The 18,518-nt window shown below is 53.6% G+C and overlaps 1 protein-coding gene across 10 annotated transcripts; it reads right to left on the bottom strand.

Annotated features, from left to right (window-relative positions):
- Positions 1–226: 226 nt before the first annotated feature.
- EIF4G1 (eukaryotic translation initiation factor 4 gamma 1) lies at positions 227–18,436 on the bottom strand. Of its 10 annotated transcripts, none has more exons than XM_082624441.1 (33): positions 18,293–18,436; positions 17,416–17,472; positions 17,100–17,193; positions 16,719–16,805; positions 15,423–15,599; positions 15,072–15,162; positions 13,900–14,012; positions 13,008–13,100; positions 12,743–12,809; positions 11,633–12,454; positions 11,297–11,385; positions 11,018–11,204; positions 10,792–10,925; positions 10,505–10,663; positions 10,166–10,354; positions 9,781–9,978; positions 9,425–9,571; positions 8,977–9,213; positions 8,678–8,782; positions 8,403–8,562; positions 8,099–8,199; positions 7,402–7,504; positions 7,060–7,162; positions 6,602–6,834; positions 6,340–6,458; positions 6,042–6,214; positions 5,611–5,736; positions 5,371–5,452; positions 3,514–3,612; positions 3,267–3,401; positions 3,061–3,142; positions 2,783–2,923; positions 227–672 (listed from the first exon to the last, which is right to left on the bottom strand). In XM_082624441.1, the coding sequence occupies exons 3-33, from the start codon at positions 17,157–17,159 to the stop codon at positions 488–490; spliced, it is 4,797 nt and encodes a 1,598-aa protein (XP_082480567.1). In that variant the 5' UTR covers positions 17,160–17,193; positions 17,416–17,472; positions 18,293–18,436; the 3' UTR covers positions 227–487. The 10 variants fall into 10 exon arrangements, with proteins under 10 accessions (XP_082480567.1, XP_082480564.1, XP_082480562.1 ...); XM_082624438.1 differs by having other exon boundaries at positions 10,166–10,351; positions 15,072–15,192; XM_082624436.1 differs by having other exon boundaries at positions 15,072–15,192.
- Between the last annotated feature and the right edge of the window lie 82 nt (positions 18,437–18,518).

Raw genomic sequence — 18,518 nt, forward strand, 5'->3', positions numbered from 1 at the left:
TCTCCAGAGGGAGCAGGCCATAAAGCAGAGAGGCAGTGAGCTTAATTGAATTCATGTTTAATAATTACAGGCACCGTGCCCCCCCTTCCCCCTGCCCAGGCAGCAGCAGGGGTGGTGCAGGGGCTGGGGCGTATGCCCCCAGCAGCGAGGACGGCAGTCCCAAGAGTGATTTTTCAGAAAATAAAAAAGGACCAGGGGCAGGCGGTGGTGCCCCCCCCAAGACACACCAAATTTCAAGACTTTATATATAATATATCTCTGTGCCCCAGGGGGAGGAGAGGGACACCTGGCAGCATCCTGGAGGGGAGCCCCACGCAGCCCCAAGCCATCCTGCCTCTTCAGCCACTTTATTAGCTCAGACAACATCGCACTACAGGAACCCACTGCCACTGCCGCCGCTGCTGCCGCCCCCCCCCCTTGCAGTCCGGGCGGCTGGCTTGGCCATCCGAGTGTCCATGGGGCTCCAAGTCCCCGGCCCCACCCGCCCTCAGTTGTGGTCAGACTCCTCCTCCTCCGCCTCACGAAGCCACTTGAAGAAAGCTGTGACAGATTTAAGGGCCACACCCTTGCCCTGCTGTTCAGCGGGGTCCTTGCTACTCTCCCAACTATAGAAGGCGTCCTCCTTCACCACGTCCTCATCGTACAGCGCATCAAAGAACATCCGAAGCAGGTCTGCAAGCAGGCAGGACAGCAGTTACAGGCACGCTGCCCACAACCACTCCATCCCCCCTCCCAGGGATCCCTCCCCTAAGCTCCACTGCTGAGACAAGGCCCTGACCCACCGTGCTGACATTTGTGTGTCTGGCCATTCCAGAGTAACTAGGTCTCTGACAGGATGCTTATCTCATGATCTAAGAGACTGATGTGCAAGAGTGAGTCATTTGGCCAAAACTCGGAAACCTGCACTCACACCCTCAGATCCACAACCGCTGCCTACGGACAGCCTCCCACCCCCATCCCACAGCAATGGCAGCAACAGATTATTTACCCCAAGCTTGTTCTCCAAATCCCACGCACACCCATCCCGGGGACCCTATACAATCAATTATCCACTCTGCCCTGTATTTTCAAGCCCAAGTTTCTCCCATCTAAACACAAAAGGCCTCCTTTACAACTGCTCTCTTTACAGCCAAAAAGATCTCTTTTGACAAGAGATTAGTTGAATTCAAAGATTTTTGTCTACACTTGCTGTTTTCTTTTCCTCCTGATTCAGGTATTACTCTGTCCTTTCCAATCCAGATCCTGCCCCCTGTTGTACCAAATACTGTTTCTGCCAGGGTGGCCTCCATGTTTTCACACTCCAGAGGCCCTAATTTTCAGATCTGCTCCTATGGAATCTGGGCACATCTAGCATTACTGACCACTTCCCTCTCCTGAAATCACTCTGTCCTTTGTTCACAGGGTCCTATCCTCCTTTGGTCCCTACCTGTGGGACCTCTACCTCCTCAAGGCTGTATCCCTTGGGCAATCCTATACCCTCTTGTGACTTGCACATGTGTTGCCCTGTGCCAGCAGTTCAAGAGATGGGCCTCCAGCCCTCACCTCTTCCTCTCCAAATGAAATCAGACACCCAGTTGTCTACCTGACTGATATCTCTGATCGCCCCCACCAGGACCACAAACTCAACATGACCAAACTCAACTTGACCCAGTGTTCCCTACCGCCCAGTGAATGGCATCCCCCACTATCACCTCACCTGCTGAAACTATCCTGGGAGTCATATACGACTTCCAATCTCTCACCACCCGTCCCCAAGGCCAGTGTGTGTCTTGAATCTGCCCACTCCTCTCCCATCTCCATTGCCACCAGTGAGGCTGAGTCACTACCAACACACCCCTGATCTGCTGATCCGGCCACATTCACATTCACCCCACTCCAAAACACTCTTCCCACTAATGGCCAGGATGATCTAAAAACTAAAAAAGAATGTTTAAAATCCTTGCTTAAAATCCCATAAAGGCCTTTTCCTATCCATAGGTTAAAGCCCAAAACTCATCCCATGGCTTACACAGCCCTGCATGACCTGGCCACATCCATCCCTCCACCCAACTTGCCTCACATACAACTGGTTGCTGTGCTCTCCCACACTGGTATTCCTTCAACGTACCTTGCATCATGTTTTCTACCTCAGGGCTTCCCTTAACGCACAGTTCCTTCTTGTCAAGTCTCCCCCTCCCATTTGTCATTTAGCTCCCATGTGTCAATTCCCACTCATTCTCTGACTAGGTAAATTCTCCCAGAGAGTACCCTTGCAGGACCCATTTTCCAACATTCATCTTGACTCCATGCCAACATGAGAACTATGCTTGACTTAATCACTGGTAATACCCCAATGTCCTGGCACATACCTGTTTGCTAAGTGCATTAACCTCAGGCATGTTAACATAAGCCTCAGCCTCCCAATATGGAAAAGGGGGGAACACCATCTACCCTAAACAATAGTTGTGAGGATTAACTGAGGCAAAGAAAAGCAGCTCAGCCCTGTACCAGGCAGAGGGAGCACAGGATACTTGGAAAACGTTACCATTTATCACCTCTGCACTCCTGGCATCTAACAGTTGGCTAGGCACAAAACAGGTAGTCAATTAACCTTCAAGGCCGAGTCTTGCACTTGTAGGTAAGGAAACAAACAAATGTTTGTTGCAGGGGGAAGGACTCAACCATCAGGATATTTTGCTCTCCAGTGACTACCCACTTCTCCTGGATTGAGACCCTTTCCACAAGTGCCCCTACTATCTGGTAGTTCCTCCAGCCCACCCCACCCCTGTGGCCTGGATCTTACTGGGGGGCTGTTCTAAGGTCACTACAAGGGCCTGGAGGGCATAGAGCGCCTGCAGTTCCTTCTGCTCGTCACATAGGTACTTCTGTAGCAGTTTCGCTCGCGCTTTCAGCACCGCAACATCCACTCGGAGAGGAGTCTCAACTACAGGGAGGAAGACAGGGATAAGTGGAATAATGCACCCTCAGCCTGGTTCAGAACTGGAGACAAAGACCAAAACCTCCCTCCCTCCATATCTGTTGGGCCCACCCTTGCCCCACCAACTCCCTGGCTCCTCTTACAGAAAATTGCAGAATAGCAGACCGTTGTCATGAGAGCTCGAACTAATGTGTTGGATGCTACCTGCTGCTCATTCACGTTGGCCTGTGAAGAAGAAAGACAAATGCCCGTAAGTTCTGAATTATGCCTGGAAGGCTCCATTCTTGCTGCCCTCACTTGCACTACCTTCTCCTTTCTCTCTCTCCCCCAATATCCAGGAGAAATATACCTCTATCCAGTCAAACACCCGCTGGTTACTGCTGCCCTCCTTCAGCAGCTTCTCCAGCTGCTTGCTCAGCTCCTCAGAGGACAGCAACCTCTGGCCAGGGGCTTCTGACTCCTCTCCCAAGGTATACTCCACCTTCTGCAAGCAAAAAGGCCCACAGTTGGGAGGTAAGTGTGTCACGTGAGATGAGGGAAGAGGAAAGGACTGGCTGACCCCAACTGCTAGAGTTAACTTAAGTCCAGCTGCAAACCTGTGCAGTGACAAAGGCACCGACATCCTGGCCTTCAGGTAAAAATTCCTTCCAGCTGAGTCCAGCCTCTCGCCACAGCGTCCCCACCTTCTTGGGACCCTGGAAAACATAAGACCAACTTAGCAACTCTCCTTCTCTCCAAGAAGCTAACAGCTCCACAAATGTCACCCAACAAATGCCTACGGAAAGCCCACCAGGTGCCACCTAGCAGCTCAGGATGCTACAGAGGTACTGAATGGGAACAGTGCTTCCACGCCTACGGTCTAGTGACGGGCACAAACATCAGTCAAATAACCACCCCAGGTCACAAGAACTCACCCACCACCATTCTGTGAGCTGTCACAGGATTCTCAAAGAATTACTGGACCACAAAAGGTAAACAACCAAATCCAAGTATCTCATCCTAGCCTTCCACGCTCATCTACATTTTTTCTAAAATAGCTTAGTTTTTCATTACTGCAAGTAACAAATGCTTATGGGAGAGAAAAACGTCTAACAAGTACGCTTATTTGGTTCCCAAGTCCAGAAAATTTTAGAAGCAGATGTTAAGTCCCCATCCCCAACCCAACACAAATCAGAAATCTTCACGTAAACGGCAGTTTGAGTTCATTTTCTGTAAAGGGCAAGAGATTCTGAAGCCATCACTGTTTTACAATAACAGATATTCAGGATGACGCCATCAACCCTTGACAAAATTACTGTACTGCATGGATTTTAAAAACGCCCATTTTACCACCACTAAAACTGAGTTGTCTCACAGTTGGCGTATTACCACATTTTAAAAATATGACCATGGGCTTCCCTGGTGGCGCAGTGGTTGAGAGTCCGCCTGCCGGTGCAGGGGACACGGGTTCATGCCCCGGTCCGGGAAGATCCCACAGGCTGTGGAGCGGCTGGGCCCGTGAGCCATGGCCGCTGAGCCTGCGCATCCGGAGCCTGTGCTCCACAACAGGAAAGACCACGACAGTGAGAGGCCCACGTACCGCAAAAAAAAAAAAAAAAAAAAAAAAATTCATATATATATATATATATATATATATATTTATATATGACCATGTCTTTTCTTTCTCAGCAGTGCATAGATAAGATGTTGTAGAATCTATGGCACCTTAGAGTCAATGAAATACATCAATAGTTCCATATGCTTTTTCTTTTAAATTTCTCAGAAACTATCCTGGTACATATTTCTACCTAAAACAAGTAATATTATGCTGAAAGAACAATTCCTCTCGATTCAAAGACTTACTCCTCTAAGTTCCAGATAGCTGAACTCTTTTAAAAAACTGCACTTCCCAACATCTCACCACTACTAAGTACCACACCCAACTTGCCTTTCCCATCATTTCACCGTTCTCCTTGCTAATCAAAATTAATTTTAACAAAGCGGTTTCTGTCGTGAACGTTACCAAATAGACACCACTTTGCAACTTCACAGCACTTAAGGCACTCCATTTTAGCTATTTTATTTCACACTTTACTTCACACTGTTGTTTTCATTAAGCTGTCGTTTCTTGTTTCTTTTCCAACTTGTTTCCTAACTGTGTTTTTATTCACTGCTGTGTTCCCAGTGCCTAGTATACGGTAAATGTTCTAAAAGATGCCAGTTGAATGAATGAGTGAATCAATCAAGGGCCTAGGGCCTTAGATTCTCATTCTCCTCCAGCCTTGGCCAGAACCTACAACAGGCACTGGTCTGAGGGAGAACGCCAGCCTCGACATTTCCTCTCCCAGGTACCCACACAGCACTACCATCCCACCAAAGGACCATGAGGCTTCAGGGTCACTGCCAGCACCCAAAACCACATGGTGGGAAGAGAAGTTCTCAACACACCACCTCTGAAAGGCTCTCTCACTCACCATGCTTTTGCATAGGAGCCCCAGGATCTCCAGCAACAGGGAAGCAGCTTTGCCCAGGGGTCTCAGAGGTTTTGTAATCTCCCTACAAGAGAAAAATCCAGTGTTGATAGCCTTCCACGCCCTCTCAACACACTATCCCATCCCTCCCTAAATCCGGGGGTCTAAGTTGCCACACCTCCCCTCCCTCTCCCCTCTTCTTCCTGTTTTTACCTCCCCTGAATTCCACCAAAGGGGACTAACCTGAACAGCTCCCCCATGGGCACCCCACCTTCATGCAGAATGGGCGTTACCAGTTCTGCTAGGTAGAGCCACACATGAGGGATATCAATTTCCATGTCTTCAGCCAATTCCAGGATTTCATAGAGCCTGCAAAGAGAATTCAAAGTCATCTAGGAGAGACAAGCTGCACTCCTACCCTCCTGCTTGAGCAACAAAGGCACGGCTAAAGTTTCAACCGTGGAGCACTTCAGGAACACTTCCTAAACATGGGGCAATTATCTCAAACTAAGGCCATCTTCTTCTGCTTAGATGGCTCACCGCCAACCCTGCCAAAAGTTATGTTGACCAGGATGGCTGAGGAGCCTACATTCTTATCTAAGGTTCCACGGGTCCTACAAAGGAGGGAAATTAGTGGGTATGTAAAAGTGGGAGGCCCATCAAGTCAGTCATACCCTTGGTAGTACTGAGCAGTGGAGAGGTGCCCGGCACAGAGCAGCTGGTGCAGCAGTCGCCCCATGTGCTCACGGGCAATGGCGCTGCGCTCCAGTGTGGACTCGATGCCGTGCCGCACAAAGATGAAGAGCAGCGAGGGCGAGGCCAGCTCCTGCACGCACTGAACTGCCTCCTGCAGGGGCGCAGCACACAGAACAGAGACCAGTCACTGTCTGGCCCAGACCCTACACCCATGCCTGTCGGCACAGGCCCCTTCCCGCCCACCCTGCCATCACTCAGACCACTCCCACTGCTTACCTTCATGTCATTGAGATGGAGGTATTCCTCAATGATGGCCCTGGATTTCTTCTCCAGCTCCTCTTCAGAGAGCGCAGCCTTCGGAGGACTCACAGGGGGCAGGGCGGCTTCTCGCTTCACTGAGCGAAGAAAAACAGATCAGAGATTCTTCAGTTCCAGTCTTCCTAGCAAGCAGGGTCTGGAGCCCTGAAGACACTGTCTGGGTACTAGCTAGTCCCAAACCAGCCCACACCCTTCCCTTCCCCACCCCCCAGCCCCTTACCAGCATCCCGCCCGCGGTCCCGATCCTCCGTGAGGCTAGCTGCCTTGCGCAGTCCCTCGGGCTGAGAGGGCCGCTCTCTACTCCGCTCCTCCACTTCCTTGCTGAAGCTCCGCTTGGTGGCGGGTGTCCGTGCGCGATCAAGCCGGTCACCACGGTCACCTCCCCGTTCACTTCGCTCTAGGCGGTCTCCCCGGTCCCCAGCTTTCTCACCTCGTTCCCGGCTCAAGCTACTCCTGGAAGAAAGACAGGCACACCGTCTCTCACCTATACTGCCCACATGCACTCTTGTTTAACTATCCAACATGCTGAGCAACTGTCAGGCCTTGTTCTTGTCATCAGGTATATGCCCAATCTCAGCCAGGAGCTCTGAGAATTACAGGTGTAAGGATTCCTGTGGCAGCAGTCAAAACCCAATCAGTACTCCCAGCGTGAAAACAAAAACGCCGAGGAAACCTCACCTCTGTACCACACGTCTGTTATCTGTGCTTTCTGTAGGTACTGCTTGTTGAAGGGCTGAGAAGCGATTCAAGGTACTAGTAGCTGCACGAGCAGCTTCTGATGCTGGGGAGGGAGAAAACCCAGATTAAAACCTACTTCCGTACATCCTATCCCCTACTCGCCAATTTAGGACACTTGGTCCTAGTCCTGACACTAGAGTAGTTCAGTCCCTAGTGCCAAGTACACACTGCCTGTATTAACCTAACTAACCACTCTGTAATGAAAGCCCCCGGTACAGAGAAGACGCTGCCCTCAGGAGAGCTGATTCCTCACCACCCAGCTCTTTACAGTGGCCTCCATACCTGCATCGGAGGGCTTGGCTCCTGAGCCTCCACTGCTACCCTTGCCCCAGCTCAATCGCCCTCCAGGTGCAAACAGCTGGTTGTTAGAATCAATGGAGCCAGGCTGAGGAAGGAAAGGGAGTGAGGGTCACGGGTCTGATCCAGCCAAAGCCCCCGCCAGCCCTCACCACACACAGCCGTAAGGGGCCCAGACCAGGGTCCAGACAAACTTTCCCTGTAAAGGGCCAGACAGTAAATATTCACTACAGACCAGGCAGTTTGGACTACTCAACTCTGCCACTGTAGCACAAGAGCAGTCACAGACAAAACATAACCACACTGTGCACACTGAAATTTAAACTTTATATAATTCCTTAACACAAAGTATCATTCACTTTTTGATTCTTTTCAACCATTAAACAATATAGAAAACTCTCATTCTTAGCTTGTGGGCTGTATAGAAGGAGGGAATGGCTGGATTTGGTGTGTATATCAGGGTGCTGACCACTGGTCCAGACCAATGTGAATACATCCCCTAGAGTTGGCACTCCCGTCTCCAGCAATCTAACCAGCTAGTCTAAGGGGGAAAACTGAGCTGTCACCTTCCCCACCTCAGACAAGTGAGGGGATTAAGATCCAAACCTGGGCTTAAGGCCCATCTGACCTCTCTTTATCCTCCCATCACTGACATCAGCCCTTCCAACACACACACCCCTACCTTCGTGATCTTAGTGAGTCGTGAGGTGTCAATAGGGCGGCTGCCCTTGCTGATGGGCACTGTGTTCCAGCCACCATCATCCACAAGTGGAAGGCCACGGCCTGGGACAAAAAGGAAAGCAAACTGGAATGACGGGTAAGTCCCAAGAACCCCGTTCCCGAGGACTGCCCCCAGCCTCCCTTCCTCAGATCCTCAGTTCCATCATGGGGTCTCAGTGGCCCAGACACGTGGCACTAACAAGAAGTCATCAGTGGAAAGCACAACCCCTCACAGTGTCCCTCCTCAGTCCCAGCCTCAAACTCACTGATGGGTGGGCCTGGAGGGCCACCTCGACGCTTGTCGCTGCCCTTGGCCATTAACTGCTGCACTTTTATGTGCTCCCGATGCTCCTCCAACTCAGCTTCCTTGTGGATTTGGTCAATCGTCTTGGGACCCTGGTCCCCTCGACGCGGCACCCAATTACTCTGTGGGGACAGGCCAGTCACAAGGTAATGACATCAGACAGGGCCAGACTAAAGTGTCGGGAACTGGGACTGTGGGGTCAGGGGCAGCCAACAGTGGGAAAGAGGGGACACACACCCGCCGCAGATCCAGCACATCTTGCAGCATGAAACGGATTCGGGACGAAGTCTTCTTTTCCTTAATGATTTTTTCCATCTGGTTGAAATACTGATCCATCCGGGGCTAACAGGAAGCAAAGGGATCACGTTCAGCAATTTCTAAAACTTCACCTCCAACCACAGGCCCTGCCCCTCCTCAGGCCTTCAGCTCCGCCACTGTAGCTCAGTGGCACACGACAGCTGGGAAGGGTGTCTGCCAGTGGACCGCAGACCCCACGCGCTTCAGCCTGTCCTCTCCCGTACCCCAGGACCCCCTACCTTGGCCTTTTCAAAGTCCAGGTCTTTGCCAATGGTGGTGAGCAGACGACAAAGGCATTCGAGGGACTCTTCATCATGGTTCTTAAGTAGTTTAACCACACAGTCGTGCATGATCGCCTCTGTTAACATCTTCAGCTTGAACAACTCCCCAATAAACTTGATATTCCCTAAAGAGCGCCGCCGGGCTATGTCTCGAGCCTCTTCCAGCTCTTCCTTCAGGCGTCCCCGTTCCTCTGCCTGCCGGTCATGGGACAGGGACCACATCAAAAAGACAGCCAGCCACTCAGCTAAAACTGTTCTCTCTTCCACTGTCTAGATCCTAAACCTAGCAGCAAGCACTCACGTCCTAAGGCAGAGAAACCCCCAAAACACCAATATCCCCACCCCCACGTCTGCAGCTGAGTAGCATCTGGGTGAGCAGCAGAACTGGGAATGGAGTTTCTCTCACCGTAGCAGCTTCATCCATCTCTTTTTGCTTCTTCTCAAAAACCTCATCATCATCTTTGTCTTTTTCAAACTCCTTCTGACATCGATTTAACAACAGTTTTCGGAAATTCACAGTCACTGTTGGCTTTTCTGTAGTGGGCACTTTCAGCTGTATGTCAAAGAGAATGCCACATTCAGACCAGTCCAGGGAAGGGAAAACCCTCCAAAAGTCTTCAACTACCTGACCCAGGAAGACCCCTGGCCCTGGCTCTGCCACCAACAGCACAGGACAGAGGAGAACCAAGAAGCTGGACTCAGAGTCTTAGGAAGAGAAGTGGGAGGCTAAACCACAAGCTTTAGGAAACAGTGGACACTAACCGCCATGAGGCAGCGGCACATGTTGGCATAGGCCACGGAGAAGTTGGGTTCTGAAATGGCCTTCTCGAAGATGAGGTCAATGACCCCTTTGAGGCGCTCCTCGGTGTCGATGGCTAGCTGCGTCACCTGCTTCATCAGCTGCTGGAACATCTGGGGTGTCAGCTTATTCAGGATGGAGCGCACCCTGCGGAACAGGTCCTGGAGAGGAGAGGAGACAGAGAAGACATAGAATCCAGCGAAGTTTTCAGAAGAACAGGGGCTGCTGGGAGGGATGGGGAACGTAGATACCAGTAATGAGAACGGACAGAGGCAAAGAGGGCAAGGCTGGCTCAGAGGGCAGACTTTGCAAAGAAGGAATGGAGACCAAACCACGACGTGCAGGTACCTGGGTTTTGCTGCCATCAGTGTCCTCCTCCCCTCGGTCCTTATCAGCCACTGTCCGCTTGCTACTCGGTTTCCAGGCCTTCTCTGCTTTGTTCAGCTTTATATCTTCGGTCATTGACACCGTGGCAATGATCTTGCGTGGTTCCTTTCGGGGGCCCTGCTGAGATCGCCGGGGTCCCAGACCAGCCTGCTAAGCAAGGAGCAGGGACAAGAGAAGCCACGGAACTAGTCAGCACGACCTACCACCACTACCACACATATCCAGGGCAGACTTCTCCCCACCCCCCCAACAAGATACAGGAAGCCAACATCCCCAACTCCCCTTGCCAGTCCCACTCACCGGCCCTCGGGGCAGCTCCCCACCTGGCCCACCCCTTGGGGGCCCACGGGTGTTAAGCGCTGGTCGGCCAAGGTTGGCAAAGGACGGAGTGAAGTCTGGGCCACAATTTATGCCTGGAAGTCTAGCGGGATCCACTGACCGCAATGGTGTTTTATTGGCCTGCGAAAAGGACAGGGAAGGTATGAGAAACAGGCTAGGGCTAGCTACTGACCACTCTTTCAAGACCTCTGGCTCCTCCCCAGCCAGCCAACCTGCCCAAACTTACCCTCTCCCTTAAGCCCACCAACCTTATCCAACACCACATCACTGATATGGGGCAATCCCTCTGGCTTCTGCATACTGGCAAAGATGAACTGAAAGCCAAGCAGGAACTCACGGTCATAACGCTTTTTCTCCTCAAGGTTTAGAGGCTTCCACTGATCTGCAAGGAAAACAGGATGAACCAATCACACTGCTTTCTCCTGGGGCCCTGGTAAGCATACTCAACCCTTCTCAACCCTTCCTTCTGCATACCTGACTTATATTCATACTTCTGTTCCCCCGGCTGGATGTTCTCAGCATTTTCAATCTTGTCTTCCTTCGAGTCCCAGGTCTCATCTGCTTCCTCAGGTCGCGGGGGCACACTGCTGCCCTCAGGCTCTGGGCTGGGATTGTTGCCTACAGGAGGCTGATTTTCTACCTCTGGTACTCCTGGGTTCACCTGTAACCATTGGACATTCCGTTTTGGTTGCAGTGTGACCGCTGTTCCATACCCAAACTTTGCCCTTCTCCCTCCACTTTCTGCTCCCTTACCTCCTTGAAGGCATCTAGAAGGTCTCCTACAGCCTCCTTCTTATTGAGCTCCTTAATTTTCCGTCTCCTCTTTGGCACAGATACTGCCACTATTTGGGGGGGAGGAGTGAGAATAACTTAAGGAGTACCCTCAATCTCTCAGAAAAACAAAAAGCAGCCACTGTACAATATTCCCTTTTTTCATCACACCCTCTCGACTTAAAATTCCTTAATCTAACCCTTAAGAGTTCCATTACAGAGCTTCTATGACCCAGACACAATGGCACGAGAGGTCATCAATGAAGAAAAAGAACCACACCCAGCGTGCCCCACCTCTACCATCCAGCCACACCTTACCTTGGGTGGCTGATGCCACCTCCATATTCTGGGACAGGTGGGCTGGGACAGGGGTGCTCTCTAGGGGGAGCGGTTCCTCTCCTCCCTTCTCACCCTCAGCTTCTCCTTCCTCTTCCTCTTCTTCCTCTTCCTCCATGTCCTCCTCCTGAGCAGGGGAAGCAGCTGGAGGAGCCACAGCTGGAGTGGCAGAAAGGATGGTGGGGGGAGCCACCGATGCTGTAGCCTCCTTGGCCTGCTCCTCTGGTTCACTGACTGGGCTTAAGTCCACAGCTGGTGGCGAGGGGGCTCCGTTGAGCAGTTCCTCAGGTTGGGCAGTTGGAGCAATGGGCATGGGGGATTCAGAGGGACAAGCCGGGGGAGGGAGAGGGGCAAGCTCCGGGCTCGACTCCAACTCTGGTTCCAAATTCTCAGATAGGACCGTGCCATTAGGCTCAGGAAGAATTTCCACCTTGTGGGATGCCAGGGGGGTGGGAACCTGGAGAGGACTGGAAGAGAACTCAGATTCTGGAACTGGTTTGCTAAGTGTCACTTCTACTTCCAGTATGGGTTCAGCGAGGGGAGTGGGTTCTGGAGAGAGGCAATATGGCTCCCCAGTTTCAGGGGGCATGGGGGTTGATTCTTCTACAGACGTTTGTATCATCCCCGTTGTCATAGTGTCCCCAGGAATAGGGAGGACTGTGAGATTAGGCTCAGACCCCGGTTCCAAGACTGGGGGTGGTGATGGGGTCGGAGAAGGTGATGAAGGCTGGGATTCTGAAGGGCTGTGCTCTGGGCCAGGCAGCCCTGGCCGCTCCCCAATGATTGCTCCCTGCGACCGGTCATCTGCACCATAGGAAGAACGAGTAATTAGAGGCAAGTCCTTCACTGCTACTGCTCTTCCTCCTCCCAGTCAAGCATTCCCAACCTAAAAGCCCCCTACACACACACCCGTCTTCTCCCACCTAGGTCTTTTCCATTCTCACTCAAAATCCAATCTACCCTAAAATCCGACTACCTGACACCTAAGTCATTCTTCTCTGGCACCCAGTTCAAGTCACTCCACTTCCCTGGCATTTTAAAATGTTCACACTCCTTTTCCCCATAAAGGCTCTGCCCCACCCGCTTACTTACCTGGCCGGACAACAACAGCAACCTGGGGTGTCTCCCCATTAGCCTGAGGCTCCAGACCACCTCCCGTCTGCAGGACACAAAGGGTTACCAAGTTTGCCCTGAAGAGTCCCACAACCCTTCTTTACTAGAGCCATTTCTACTTTAGCCGCCTAGAAATCCAGGAAAGCAGGGAAATCAATCCCTTAGTTGAAGAAAAAGATCCAGGGACCTAGGAGTCCGGGGCAGAACAGCCATCCCAGCCAGGGCATCACTCAAAGAACAGTACCTGGGGAGGGGTGGGTGTGGAGGCAGTGCGGGCCCCAGACATGATCTCCTCTGTGATATCCTTCCCTCCTTGGTTTGGGTCTCGAATTCGGATCTGGGGAAAAAAAAGCTACAGGATGAGTGGGAAGCAGGAGGAACCCACCTCTCCACCCTGCCCCACTCCTAGGACTCCAGGCCAACCCCCTACCCCTCACTGAGAAGCAGGCAGGTGGGTGCCAGAAACCCCATGAGTTCTACTGTCAACCCATCTAGCTGCTCTTACAGTCTCGTCTTGGCCCCCACCCCTAAGACACCCTTGACCTCACAGCAGCCACGTACATCACAATGCCCCTCCCTCCCTCATCCCTGCCCAACCAGAAGTCCTCAAGAAGTGGCTGCATGCCCTGGGGCCCAGGACCCCCATCTAGCACCCATCCGGCTCACTTGTGGCTAGTCTGCTTGATCTCTGGGGGCAGGGACCAGATCCAGTGGGTGGAGCCAGGGTGACTCAGCGGCTTCCCCAGCCCTGGCACCCTATTCTGGGCACCACGCCCAGGGCTTGAGGACCGAGCAGAGGCGGAGGCCTCGAGAGCTTCCAGGACTGGGGGGTGGGGCCACAAAAAGCAAACCATTTCCAAGGCAAGCCACCAGAAACCCAAAACCAAACTCAGATGTTACGGACCCAGGACCCAGGTCTCTAATGAATTTCCCCACCAGACACTCCAATCTTCCAGTAAGCTTCTTCTACACGGAAATCTTAGCACCTTACAAAGAACCTAAGCACTTCACAGGTTCCCATTCTCTGCCTACTCTCAGCTGAAGATCTCCCTCAATTTCCTGCTCCCTGACCCACAACGTGCCTGACCTTGATTCTCCCTTTCCCAGATATCCTAGAGCCCCCTGCTGCTACTCACCGTCTTCCGCTCCCTCTTAGGAGCAATCTGGGGTGGCTGGTTCATCAAAACCGGTGGGGGAGCCACACCAGTGGGAAATTGCTGCACACCCTGGGCTGGGTAGTAGGCGCCAGCTTGGGGGACGGGAGGGACACGGAAAGGAAGAACAGTGGCAGGGTCAGAGCCCAACCACATACAAATGCCTGCTTGAACACCTCCCACCCCCTGGAGAACCTCTCATCACCCACAGCTGGCCCCTCGCCCTGCCCCACCCTCCTCCCCAAGGGAATGAGGTGTCTATCAAAGCTGGGGAACCAGTCTGAACTGCGTTTACAAGAATTCCTAACACTGACACACACACGCCTTGTAGGCAGGCACTTCTTCCCCACCATACACCAGCTACCAGGACTATGTCTGCTCCTCTTCTGCCCCGTAAGGTAACACGTATGCACCCCACCCCCAGCAACACACACACATATACTCTGAGAGAGCAGCAACTACTTAACCTGAAACAGAATCAGGTCTTTGGCTGGGAATGATAAAAACAGATTTGCCACCCCTGTTCCATTCAACCTGAGTCCAATTCCAGTCTCCAGCCCTTTGCTAAGGGGCAAGGAAACAAAAAGTAACATTATGAACCAGGCCCAGGATGAGAAAAATTCCTTAAAGCAATGGTCTCCAAAATGGGATACATTCTTTAATATCATCCATAACCTCCACTTGTTTGTTTCTGACAAGCAACATTAAGTGCTATTTGTCTAAATTATGCATACGTATAACAAACAAAAACATACATTAAAAGTACATACTCAAAATTTTTCCTGATGGTCAAAAAATTTTGGAAACCACTGCCATAAAGAACAGACTAATCCTTTCCTAGAATATAAATGAAAAACAGCTACAGAAACCTCTCAGATCCATGTCACATGGGCTCCCCCCAACCATGGAACAAGTGTCACAGGGAATATTTACTAACAGGCCTTCAAACTAGTGCTTGAACTGTATTCCTTGACGTGGGGAGGACTCCAACTCTCAGCAACAGTATAAAATCCTCTCCGTACCACCCCCAACACCAGTTACATATTAAGCACCAATCCCTGCTACCCCTGTCATTTTTAGACCAAGAAACAAGCCTGGGAAGGGGCTTAGCAATTAGTAGGTGAGTTTAGATGCTCCCTGGGACTCACTCTCACCTGACTCCCTCCCCTGCTTACCGTAGGTCCCAAACTCTGTAGGGCTTGCACCGGGATAGAAGCTTGGGGCTCCCGGCTGCACAGGATACTGCTGTGTCGGGACAACATATGTGGAACGCCCCTGGTGGAGGGGAAGGGGGGAGAAGGAGGGGAGAGGAGTTGACGGAGCTACAAATACCGTATCAGACTACAAAGAGAATATAAGGCAAGACACGACAAGCCAACTCTAGTAAATGACCAGAAGAAAGTCCCACCTCTGGAGAAGAGATGGGACTGGGGGGTCAGGGTAAGGAAAGTAGGAGTTGGGGTACAAGGTTGTGTGGCCTCCAGCCCCCAAGCCTCCAGCCTCACCTGTCCAGGGATGTAGTAGGCCCCCTGGGAGGCTGGGTAGGAGATCTGGGAAGGGATCATCATTACTTGGGATCCAGCAGGGTAGACATGGGCAGCTGGGCCAGGGCGGGCGGGGGCTGCACTCTGCACTCGGGAGGCTGCACTGCTCGGGGGCTGGGCCCGGCTAGGGTAGAAGTGCTGTCAGGAGGGAGGAAGGCAGTTGGCACTGGGAAGGGGAGGAAGTGGACAGCAAAATGGCCATTCTGCTATGTCTCTAGTCTGGTGAGAAGTGCCAGGGGCTTTGGAGCATGGGGACCAACATTTCCAAGATTCACCTGACCAAGTGATGTTTAAGTGGCCTCTTGTACTCACAATGTGCCCTCCAAACTCAGATACACACTTTGCACTCTGCATATTTACTCCCTCCCTGCCATGCATACTCATGTCACCTCCTCCGGTCTATCCTTCAGCAGAGGCTTCCTAACACCCAGATGCATCATGCCTAAGTAAAGCCTTTTTCAGCAACATACTCCCCAGCATGCACTGCTCCACCCTAAGGTACTGAGGAGCTAACCGCTAACATGCAAGTCTCCCAGTTCCCAGATATGCGCTATGCAAGATTTAGCCCCTAACATGCATTGGTCAGCCTCAGAATGAGGACCTGAACAGCAAACAAGTCCCCACCCTGAGGAACCCAGTCCCTGTCTCTAGTCCCTGACTAGGGTGGAGGGTAACGGTGAGACCAGGAGAGAGTCCAGGATTAGCAAAGGGGTATTACCTGCAGAGACCTGAATCCTCCCTGAGAGCACATGGGGACAGGAAAGAAGAGAATTATCCCCAAGGTGAGGGGAAAAGATGAAGGAAAATATGAAGGACGCAGGACAAGAATCCTCTCCCACTTAGTGAGGAAGAATTTAGGGAATAGAGAAAGGCAAGAACCAGCTGGAGTGTTTATCTTCCCACAGTCCAAAGAGAAAGAAGGGATGGGGAATGGAGCAACGGCAACCTCCCAGTAAAAGGAGGAAATAGGAAAGCAGGGCCCAAAGAGTTGGCAGCAGGGCCCAACACTGCCCCCAATTCTTAAGGCACCAGGACCCCTAGTAATGCCGTCCCCACCGACTACATACTAACCGAGGGGCCAGCCACCGTAAGTAATCAACAGTGAGAAGTGCAGAGCCCCATGAAAGAACACATAGCAACTATCAGGAAACTGGGGCAGGTACAGGGCCTCCATAGTTTCCATCCTAGGCCCAAACTGGCCTAAGCTTTACGTGGCCCCCACCCATGCCCCCTACTCCCCTCCCCACAGCCCCTCACCTGGCGGGGCTGAGAAGGCGTGTTCATTTGTGTCGCTTGAGGCGTACTGAACACCACCGGTGCTGTCTGCCCCGGGGGAAACGCTGGCTGAAGGGGGGAGACCAGATTTCAGCAAGAGGGGAAACCCAGGTGGGGCAGAAACTCAAGCTGGTGAAGGGGGCAGATCTGTGGCAAGAGCCTCCTCAACAGTCCACATATACCCTCCCCATGACAGCCCCTGGGAACAGCCCAGGGGCCGTGTCTCAATTTGGCAGCAGGAAGCTGCACTTTGCCCTGACACAGAAAGGGGTGGGAAAATCCAGAGGCTGGAACCTGTTCCTGACCCGGCTGCCTGGTCTCCCCAACCTGCACCCCAGTCACTGCTAATTCCTCCCTAATTACCTGTGGGAGTCCAGGGGATGGGGCAGGTGGGGGGCCTGTGGGCTGTGGAGCTTTGTTCATTTCATTTGGTGCCACATCAGGGTCCCCCCAGCACCTGTTGGGAAAGAGAGGAGCTCAGAAAGGGGAAGGGACCCAAGCTGAAGGCAAATGGAGTGGGGGAAGGGATGAAGCAAGGACTGGGGCCCACAGCGAGCCCCGGAGGCGCCAAGCGGGTGAAGGAGCATTAAAGACCCAGCTTACGTCCCCACCAACACCCTGTCAAACCCACACCGCCTCCAACCACCCCCCTGACCTGCTGAAACAGCCCCTCACTCACCCCCTCGGTTAAGAATAAATCCACGGTGCGGCCTACAGGTTCTGGGCATCCGAGGGCCTGGGGTTGGGAGGTGAGGGGTATCAACCTGGCTCCGCGGGGCCCAAGACCAACCAGACCGGAAATTCCAGGTCTCGCTGGCACCAGGCTCCCGGATCACAAACGGAGCTAGCAGCTTCGGCCGTGGTGTCCCCACCCCCCACCCGGGGACACCGGGTTCGGGGCCTGGCCCGGGGGAACACGAGGCACGCCTGCCGCGGGTGACCACGGGGGCACCCGCGCGGGGCCAGAGACGAGGCCTGCCGCTGCCCAGGAGTGGAGGCCAGGAAGGGCGGCAGTCGGGCCGTAAAAGGCCAGGCGGGCGGCGGCCGAAGAGGAGCCGGTTTGAAGCAAGTGAGGGTCGGCCCGGAGGGCGGGCGGGACCGGGGGCTCCTCCCTGCCCGCCGCCGCCGCCTCCTTCCCCTGCGCCCTCCCTGCGCAGCGCCGGCCAGTGCCAAAGAACAACGTGTCACTTCCCGGCGGCCGGGCCGCAAAGGGGGGAGGGGGCGGCGGGCCGGGAGCCGCGGTGCCTGCGCCCGCGGGGCCTCCTCGGGTCGGACCGAGGTGGCACTTAGCGGCCGGGGAACCCGGCGCCCTCCCAGCCCGCGGGGACCGCATATTCCGGCCCCGCGCTCCCCCACCCCCACCCAGCAGCCAGGCCGGGCCAGGCCGGGCACACGTGGGCCGGGGATCAGGCCCTGGCGGGCCGGGGCCCGGGCTTGGGCCACGGGGCCAGGGCGCCGGGGCGGCGGCGCAGGGTAGCCGGTCCGGGCCCGGATGGCGGCGGATGCGGGGGGAGGGGGTGGGGGGGCCGGGTCGGGCCCGGACATGGCGGCTTTACCTTCAGTCTCCTTCAGTCCGCGCGGCCGAGCCCCACGCAGCCGCACAGACGTAGTCCACAACCATTTCCGGCTCCCCGCACGGATCCCGCTCGGCGGCCACCGCTTCTCCGCAGGCGCAGCCGGCGCCCACACGTGACCGGCGCAGAAGGCGGAGCTTCGCCCGGCGCCGCGGAGCACATGGGATTTGCCCCGCCTCATCATGTGACAGCCACTGCCCGCCCCGTG

The sequence above is a fragment of the Mesoplodon mirus genome, assembly GCF_964341445.2.
Source record: "Mesoplodon mirus genome assembly, chromosome: 6".
Lineage (NCBI taxonomy): Eukaryota > Metazoa > Chordata > Mammalia > Artiodactyla > Ziphiidae > Mesoplodon > Mesoplodon mirus.

Bases quoted from the DNA above. Each gene is read 5' to 3' on its own strand.
- EIF4G1 (XM_082624436.1), bottom strand. From the start codon at position 17,159: ATGAACAAAGCTCCACAGCCCACAGGCCCCCCACCTGCCCCATCCCCT. The intron at 10,355-10,504 runs GTGAGTGGGACT...CTCCTTGCTTAG, and splicing joins GGGAGCTGCCCCGAGGGCCG to CAGGCTGGTCTGGGACCCCG. The intron at 3,143-3,266 runs GTATATTTCTCC...TCTTCTTCACAG, and splicing joins GGGTGTTTGACTGGATAGAG to GCCAACGTGAATGAGCAGCA.